The sequence below is a fragment of the Triturus cristatus genome, chromosome 7 (genome assembly GCF_964204655.1).
Source record: "Triturus cristatus chromosome 7, aTriCri1.1, whole genome shotgun sequence".
NCBI classification, from domain to species: Eukaryota; Metazoa; Chordata; class Amphibia; order Caudata; family Salamandridae; genus Triturus; species Triturus cristatus.
In genome coordinates, this window is record NC_140590.1 from 1,810,933,364 (window position 1) to 1,810,942,970 (window position 9,607).

At 43.9% G+C, this 9,607-nt stretch overlaps 1 protein-coding gene across 1 annotated transcript; it reads left to right on the forward strand.

Moving 5' to 3' along the window:
- Positions 1-7,377: 7,377 nt before the first annotated feature.
- On the forward strand, positions 7,378-8,322 carry LOC146813239 (olfactory receptor 6N2-like). The gene has a single exon (XM_085615330.1). It carries the CDS (start codon positions 7,378-7,380, stop codon positions 8,320-8,322), a length of 945 nt encoding a protein of 314 aa, XP_085471456.1.
- The last annotated feature ends 1,285 nt before the right edge of the window (positions 8,323-9,607 follow it).

Consider the following 9,607-nt stretch of genomic DNA (forward strand, 5'->3'; position numbering starts at 1 on the left):
ACAGACAGACATGCAGAAACAGAGACAATAAATACCTCTAATACATAAAACATTCTGTTCACCATCATAAACATTTGGGGTCCTATGATGAGTACAGTGGTCCACAGTACTCACAGGTGGCGGTCCGACCACCGCCATCACTTCGGTTCCGGCCGCAGTATAGATTTACGTTGTGATTGCCTGACATATGCTTCTGTATATATAACTCGCTCTTGCGCTACAGCATGATGGACATTTCTTGACACACTGGCATTTCAGCCAAGTTATTTTCAGAGGACAAAAGGTTACCAATTGGTGTCATCTGAGGGCACTTAACCCAGACAAATATCGGAAACATGGTCCTTGTTCACATTGCTTCCTCGGTTACGTTGATTCGTAAAGATAAAAGAAGATACAAGTATTTGGTGTGAGAGGAGAGAGCCCACCAATCATAGGAGTGGCCCGAAATAATTGCAAATATCGTCGTAAACACCGAACTTTGGGGAATCTAGGCTGATCCATCAAACCCTATGAGTCTGACATGGCAGGTGTGTGCCCCCTGGGCCTGTAGGAGTTAGAGGGCCTCTTGCAATGCGGCCCTAACTGACTCCTGCAAGTCAGTGGGGAATCAGCATGTGTGTGCCCTGCAAACATATAACATTCAAGTAACACTTGGGTGTCCCCGGCACATTCCACAATAATTCCAACATATAGTTAACTTTACTCATACTTCAGAGCACTCTGCGCCGTATGCAGTTCAATCAGAGCCTTGATAAAGATGTCACGGTTGTAGTCAATATTATAATGCATAAAACCCCCTAATCCATGAATGGAAATACGTCTGTAATTCTGCGTTAGTGTCTATTTGTGATTTCACTAGTCATGTAAGAAGATGGAGCGACTCAACTGTAATAAGCTACTATAGTTGTGATGTCACAATGCGTTCTGAAAAAGCCAACACATAGAATTAAAAATGTTGTAAAAACCATGAAAACAAAACTTACTTTTAAGCTCTTCTGATCTGTTCCCCTAAAATAAAGTGTCCTTCGTCTATATCGTCCCAGAAGAAGTAGCGAATTAAATATTCTCATAACGTAAGGCAGGGGGTACTTTATCCAGTATATTATGCTCAGCGCACCGTCTTCCTAGGGGTTCTGCTGAAATATACTAGTGTTCAATGTAGCAGTGATTTCTGATTCTTGAGGGGTCCAGGGCTGCTCAGTGTCCCAAGGTGGCCCTGGTCATATTCATAGACCCTCCTGCCAGAGAGCTGCTCAGGATGTCATGTTTGGCAGATGATACATATTGTGTTCGACCTGCTGATGGCCGATGCTCAGGCCTCCGGCTGTGCAGATGTGTTCTTCAGGTTCTGCTTTGGTGTTTCTGCACCCCTTGCTCAAGTATGTGAAACGCACAGTAGCAGAACAGCATACACACTGCCTCAATGTTTGAATATTGCATTGGCATGCCAGTGTCCACATGACCCCACTTTCTAAAACTTGTCCAGGCCCTCGACAGGTGGTAAAGTGTTTGTGTGCCGGTGCCACCCATCTCCCCGTCTGTGACTACCAAGCCAGATAGCAGAGTGCCCCTGTATTTCGAGCTCACAATGCCATTCTCGTACCCACAAGCCCAGACCTTCAGTATGGAAAGCATACATTGCTCTCCTGTTCATGACATTTGCTCAATATGTGATGCACACAAAGTCAGTCTGGCTTCTACAGGGATTCATAATGTGAAGCATCAGAATGGCTGGGGCGCCCTCAAGGTAGATTCAGAAGAAGAGAGAGGACATCAGACTGGGGTTCCGTGGGGCAAAGAGGGCATTGGGCAGGGGGTTGGAATTCAAGAACGGTATCCAGGTAACAGGAAGCAGCAGCGCCGGCTGTCCGGCTGCATTGGATAAACTGTACCAGGCGCTACAATGCCACCCAAGGCCTTCCTATACAGTCACTGAAGACAGAGGACTTCGGGGATAATGCGGAGGCAGATTGTTTGTGACGCATCACGAACACGTGATGCATGCCGGAAGCAAGGGGGCAAATGAATCTTTCTGTGCGACTCTATGACCGCTTTATAGACCGGGCTCTGTGTATTCTGTATATTGTCACCCTCCCTACACTGGAGTGGTAGCTTCCATTGGTGAAGCAGGTGCAGTGGCACCGGGGCCCAGAATCCTGGGAGGCACACTGAACCTTTTTTGTATTTCACGGTTCAAACAGCGGCCCATTTCCTTCATTGCACTAGGGCCCTTGCCACACTGGATACGTCATCCCCCACCCCCCCCTCCGTCGTTGACCCCCCCCCCCCGCCCCCCACGGCGCTCTGAAAACACTCATTTGTGGAGGTCAGTAGTGCTTAAAAAGAACTAAATAAAATAAATTATTACATGGTGAGTTTGCCTCTAAAAGTGACGTCAAGCCACGCTAATTGTGCTAATTGTGAAGAACACACTACACTTCTAATGAAGTGACGGGTAGGTGTGTGTCCCCCCGTTGTCTCTGAGGGCTGTGTCCCTACAGATACCCAGAGCTGCGATCTGGCTGCAATATAAGCAGGACAGCGAGTAAGGGACTGCTTGAGAGCAGCACTTCTGGACGCGTGCACCTCACTGCACACTGCATGCTCGCAGCTGCCCCCCCCCCTTCGGTCCTGATGTCTCACTGATGTGTAAGTGTTCGGTAACATCACATGCACTGTGCAAATCAGGTGTCAAATGCTCTTTCTGACGGATTGAGTGGTTTGGGTGATAAGTCACGGAGCAGGGACATTCCAGTTCACACTTGTACACTCTGATTTTACCCGCACATGCTCTATTATTTGCCCGTTTCAGTCCAATAAATATTTTTTACCACTTTAACCACATCAACGATGAAATTGTGGAGCAGAAACGATGTTGTGCATGCACGGTTAGAATGTAGCAAAAAAAGTGCAAACTCGGTTTGCTCAATCGTTTAGTGCAACATGTTGACGTGCCAGGTTGTCTTATCTAAAACGGTGTAAACTGCCTAAAAGTATTTCAGAGAAAAACGCGTGTCATCCTGCTGCTGTACTTGTCTCTCCATGCCTTTTTTAGATGTTTAACCTAGTGCACAATGTTGATGTCATATGGAAAGTGGACATGCTGCCTGCCCAACACACAAACACAGCCCCGAAGAGCCGCGGCTCCTGTTGTCCACGCTGTGCAGTGCTGCTGTCAGCGCGGACGACCTTCTTTTCCAGATGTGGCACAGCTGGTGTACCCCGTGGGAGGCTTCGGTTATCTTTTTATTCGTTTTAGACTGAGACAGCTCTTCTCTGATACCTGATGTGCCTCCTCTAAGCTCCCCTGAGCCGTTCTTCTGAGCCACTCACCACAACCAGACCTGGGGACAGCAAGTCAACACGTTTCAGTGCTGGCCACAGAGATCGCAGCTTCAGCCTTCCCCTGCACTCTCTGCTTTCCTCCAGCATTCAAAAGTCGGATCCTGCAGCCCCCTGCCGGCTGCTTGTTTTTTGATTCCACCTCATGCCTCTTCCTTGGCCCGCCTTTTTCTTGTTGATTCTTTTTCATCCCTGCTTTCTCCTTAATGACTTTGTCCTACATTCCTCTTCTTCCTTTGGTCTCCCTTTGTCTCCCTGTGTCTTATTTGCTCTGGGTTAAAGTCTGATGAAGACTATTCAGTTGTGATCCCCAAATATGAGCCCTGGTGCCCAGCCCTGGGACCATCGTCATAAACACTGGCTCATAAATACCACAGTGGTGCTACCAGCCTATTTCCTGAGTTCCTCCAACTACTTGTGTCCGTATTCAGGACTATTCACGGCCTAATTTAGAGTTGGCAAAAGGGTGCTCTACCACAAAGGGAGCGGACATCTCAACCACCTTATTACAAGTGCATTATATCCGAGGACCCTTGAAATAAGGTAGATGGGATCGTCCACACTCTAATCAAGCCCTGAGTATCTTGGCAGGTTTCCTATCTTCGCATTATTCCATTTCTCCCAAATCTCTGTTAGTATCGCCTTGGGACCGATGTCGCGCCACGCCATCCTCATAAAGTCCTACTAGGATATACCTGATTATTATTTGGCTTCACAACTTTCTTGCACAGACACCAGTGGGTAGTTATAAATGTTCGGGATCTATATGTGTATATAGATGTGTGTGCTAATTGCAGAGCGTGGCCCTAGACAAAGGCAGTGGCCCACAAAGGCGCGAGTGCCACTGATTGATCTCTTGCTCCAGTGCCCTTAAGGTAACTCTCAAGTGTTTTGTACTTGACCTTGTAATTTAGGTACCTATTGTTTGGCTCTGGTACCCTGAGTACCATGAGTAATTCCCATCATTTTTCCGATAACTACTTGTCACACCTTTTCTTCACTCAATGAATCAAAAACCTTTCCTGTTGCTGTGGAATAACTCACACATGATCCCATTCTGGTGAAAAATAGTCATAACTTCATATGAATACATCAGTTTAAAACCCACATTGTGCAAAACACAAATGCAGAGCAGCTCCTGATCTCCTCACTTACATATAGTTTGTAAATAATGTTTCTGTGAGTAAAATCTGAATCTATAAATGCGGTGCCTGGGTGCAACACAGTGACGTGTGCCTTCCACGTGCACCCAGGTTCAGAAGGTCATGTTATAGATTACATAGCACTTGGCATGTATGCATTGAGCATTCAAAAGAGCCTTCAACAGACTACCGATCTGTAAACTACCCGCATAGTTTGTATTCCTCTGAGTTGGAGATGGTCTTGAAGGTATTACAAGCTCAGACCCTTGGGTTTGTGCAGGCCGAGTCAGTACCCCATGACAGACCCCTGCTTGGACACCTCAGCAGAGGCCTGCTGGGCCGGAAGTGGCTGGGAGCTCTTGTCAAGGATTACCTTCTGTTAAGGAATACTTTGGTTTTATCTTCACAGCTGCATTTGAACTTTGTTCGTGATGAAGAGTAAGTAGGAGACAGTGCTATAGGGGTTTTAATCTCTGTCATTCACATGCACGATACATGAAGACCTGTGGTTTAAAACAAGTTCAGAACTTTTGAATGTCTCCCCCAATATCTTGCCCCATCTAGCTTGGGGAGTTAGTTCCAGGCATGCAACACTCAGTTCACACCCACACTATTGATACCAAAGGCTGGTTGCTCGGAGGAGACGGGGCATATACAGGTTTGTGATGGTTCAGGTTTTTAAGCTAAGTCTCTCTTTCATTCTTTCACATCATGGAGTGCCTGCTATTGGCTCCCAGTGTCAAGTGCTGGGGGTGGCAGACGCTTGATGTTTGGTGTCACATCACAAGCTTCATGATTTTGCTTTAGAAACTAAATTGATTAGACATAACTGAGGGCACTCTATTTCAATCAATCAATCAATCAATCAGCCAATCAATGTAACTTTTTTCGGAGGGTTTTCCATCCATAAAAGTAACATATATATAACTATAGACATTTCATACAATTAAATCTATATATATATATATATATATATATATTACCAAGAGGGAGATTTTGGATAGCAGCAAATGCAGGTTGTGTGAGGTGTGATGTGACACTCCTTGATTTAGGGGTCTATGCCGGGCATTTCTCACCACTGGACAGTCATCTCATGTTTGACTTCACTGCACTTTCAGAGAATGGCAGATTGTATGGAGGTGGGTAGGGCCTGTTGGCTGGTTGGTTGGTGTGCATTAACACCTTCTGCTTCAGGGTTTCATGAATGATGACGCTTCCTTGCAGAGCACTCCTATTTCTGCCCGGGTGTTATTTCAGTTTGGGATGGCACAAGTGGTGGAAATGACAGTGTTTAGTGTGTGGTACAACGTCAATATAAGCTGACCACCTTTAGCATGCACATTAATATCATTATTCAACATTCAAGGACCAGAGCCTCTACCAGCAGCGTAGGGACTCCCTTTTTGAGAAGGAATCTTACCACTGTAAAAGCACCAGGTAGGTATAATGCACCTAATAATACTGTATTACCACCGTACTTCCATACCACCACCATCAGTCACTACACATGAGGGCAGGAAGATGCAAACTCAGCAATGCAGGGTACACAGCATCAATTTCCTAGAGGAGCTCTCATTGGCCAAAACCTTCACGTTTTTTGCAAGTGACATTGATTTTCTTGTCTTTCCTTTCACACATGCATGGATGTCTTTCTTTCTCTTTCTCTCTGTCTTGCTCTTCCTACATCTCTTTCTGGCGCAATGTGGAATTATAGTTGTTGAGTTTGCCCATGTGTTTACTTGATTATAGTAAAATACCTTTGAATGTATTGTCAATCAATCGCTTAGAGCAGAATATTTAGATAAAGCATTTGAGCCCACACTGTCTATGCAGTAGTGTACCCTACAACAGGATTTCTGTGTCGCTCTTTCTAAGTTATCTTACAAATTGTCAAAATATGTGTACAGTAGGGGTTTGACCCGATACATTCATACAGGCCTTCTGAAAATCTCCTTGATAAAATGCCCTGGCACTTTTCAAAAGGCCCAGCTCATTTGCTAAGAAAAGGCTATTCTGAACATTTCAAGTATATACTGGTGGGACATATACTGGCAACAGAAAAGATCTGAGGCCAATCATGGATATACCAATTCACATGTCATATTTACAAAGGGAGAGCATATGCACTTTAGCACTGATCAGCAGTGGTAAAGGGCCCAGAGTCATAACATCAACACAAACAGGTCAGAAAAAAATACAGGAGGAATGCAAAAAGTTTAGGGATGACCCTGTAAAAAGGGCCATTTCCAACACAGCTCATATTCCAAGAAAACGCATTTATGAACTTTTCAAGTATATACTGGTGGGACATATACTGGCAACAAAAAAGATCTGAGGCGGGTATTCTGAGAAAGCACCTCTGACCCTTACATCTGCAAGTAGCAATCTGACATACAATGATTGAAAAACTACCAATGTCCATAGGCTACCAATAGATAAAACTCTCTTATGCACACTGTCACTGCTTCCATAACAAATCTCTGAAGAATCACAGCTTTTTCCACCATACTTCCGCTATCTCCTCCTGGTTTGAGTTCTACTCCTATACCTGGTAACCATTTCAAGAAACCTTATCATCATCTCTGTTATCTCTGAAGCATCACAGCTTTTTCCACTAAACTTGAGAATACCTGTGTCCTGAGACCACCTTTGTGTCTTCCTCCAATACACAGAAGCAACAGAACATCTAAAGACCACTTAACATCCCACATTAGTGTCATAGGTTTATTAGCTAGAAATCCACTCCAGTGCAGGAGGCACGGCAACGCTTTCAGACTGGATGACTGTGCACCTGTACAGCTCATCAGATAGCTAACAGTTGCACTTCTAAGAGTCACATTTTTCTTTTCTTTGTAGCTAATCATAAGACTGAAAAAGGTGCAACCCAGGAGAAATGGGAGACAGAAATCAGACGTCTTGGAGAGAATTCATTCTTGTTGGTTTTTCAGATGTTTCTCACTTCCGCGATCTCCTCCTTGTTGGATTTCTACTCATTTATGTGGTGACCATTTCAGGAAACCTTCTCATCATCTCAGTCATTTACTCTGACTCTCATCTTCACACTCCCATGTATTTCTTCCTTTCCAACCTGTCATGTGTAGACATCTTCTCCACCTCCATAACTTTTCCAAAAATGCTGACCACTTTCTTTCAGCAGAACATGCGGATCACTCTCTGGCAATGCCTGCTGCAGCTTTACTTCTTCATGGCCATGATTGCAACAGAATGCCAACTTTTGACCATCATGTGTTTTGATCGCTATCCTGCCATCTGCAATCCCTTACAGTACACGGTGGTCATGAGTACGTCAACATGTCTCAAGCTGGCCTCTGCAGCTTGGCTTCTTGGGCTGGTAGAACCCATATTCCACATCATCCTCTTATCGACTTTCTCTTATTGTAAGGCTCCTACAATCAATCACTTCTACTGTGACTTTGCAGCCCTGCTAAAACTTTCCTGCACCAACAACCATACCATTGAAGCCATGACTTTTATTTTGGGTGCTGTTGTGTTCATATTCTCATGTATTTTAATCATTATTTCTTACATCAAAATTATCTCTGAAATCCTAAAAATGCAGACAACAACAGGAAGACAGAAGGCCTTCTCCACATGTGCTTCCCACCTAACAGTGGTGATTCTATACTATGGATTCATTATCTTTGTTTATATACGACCGGCTTCCCTGTATTCAGTGAGTCAGAGCAAAGTATTCTCTGTCATTTACAATGGACTGATTCCGATGTGTAACCCCATTATTTACACACTAAAAAATAAAGACTTTAAGGAAGCCATGCAAAGAAAGAGAAGTTGGAAATGTTCACTGCAAAGAAAATGAAACATTTGGCAAAGTTAAATTGTTTTCCAATTTGGCTTGGGTGTCTTTATGGTGAATTATATATACAGGAACTAAGGACATAAATGCATGTATGATACAAACACATGCAAACACACACATGCTTGTACACAAACACATACACACACACCCGAAAACGCACATACGGACTCAGAGACACCACTCATACACACAGAAATAAAAAAGTATGCTGGTGTCCGTTTGTGTCCACATGCACCCTCACTTATACCCACACACAAACCTTGATACATATGACTACACATACATGTAAGATATGTAACACCATCACACACATAAAAACTTGCAAACAAACACACACACTCACACACATCCACATCCACTCTGTGATCTAAACTTTCACTACTAATGGAGCTCAGATTTCACCTATAAAATGTATGCATTATTATATGACAAAAAGCTGCAGTCATGATTTCCAAAATGGCACGCAGATTGTGGTGCAAGCAAGATGAAAACATAAGGCCTGATCAGAATGCTTCAGTTTGGAGGTGCTTTCATGTGAAAACATGGTCAATTAGTTGAACAGCCATGTTTATATGTGATTATTCAATATGTAATCTCACTATAGAATGCATATTAATTTAGAAAATGTATTTGTACTTTCAAAATGGCATCATGTATTTTTGCAAGAGTAGAAATGTGCTGAAATGTGTTTTACAGTGTAGAAAACAATGTGATTTCAGTTTGCTTTAGTGGACTCAGCTTACTGCAGTTTTTGCCCTTGAACATTAGAATGGAATGTGCTCCTCATCCCTACCAACTTTCAATGAAAGGGCTTTGTTAATAAATCACGCCCTCCTGTTTCCGTCTCTTCGACCTTCACTATGTTGCATATTTTTGTAGCCTGTTTAAACGTGGAGTGAAGAGCACTCATTTTCTTTCATAATCACAAGACTAAAATTTGAACAGGAACCCGCCTGATTAATGACGTACCCAGTCAGCCCATGGGGAGATGATGTGTCTTGAAGTTCTGATTGGATCAGCTATGAGGACCGAGCACGTGAATTTTTGCTTTAAATATGGCATACAAGTGGGAGGAGTGCCTCTTTCTGCAAAAAGAATTCTGAGGGCCAGGCCCAGTTTCTGTGCTGGACACAGAGACGGGAAGGAGAGAGAAGGAGGGGCTGCATCTGTGGGGGCTATTTTTCAGCCTGAGACAGAGAGACAGACCAGCACAGTGAGGCAGAGAGAGAGAGAGCTGAAAGGATCAGAACAGATTTAGATTTTAGGTGCTAAACTTTAAATTTCA

Coding starts and splice junctions, on each gene's coding strand:
- LOC146813239 (XM_085615330.1), top strand. CDS start 7,378: ATGGGAGACAGAAATCAGACGTCTTGGAGAGAATTCATTCTTGTTGGT.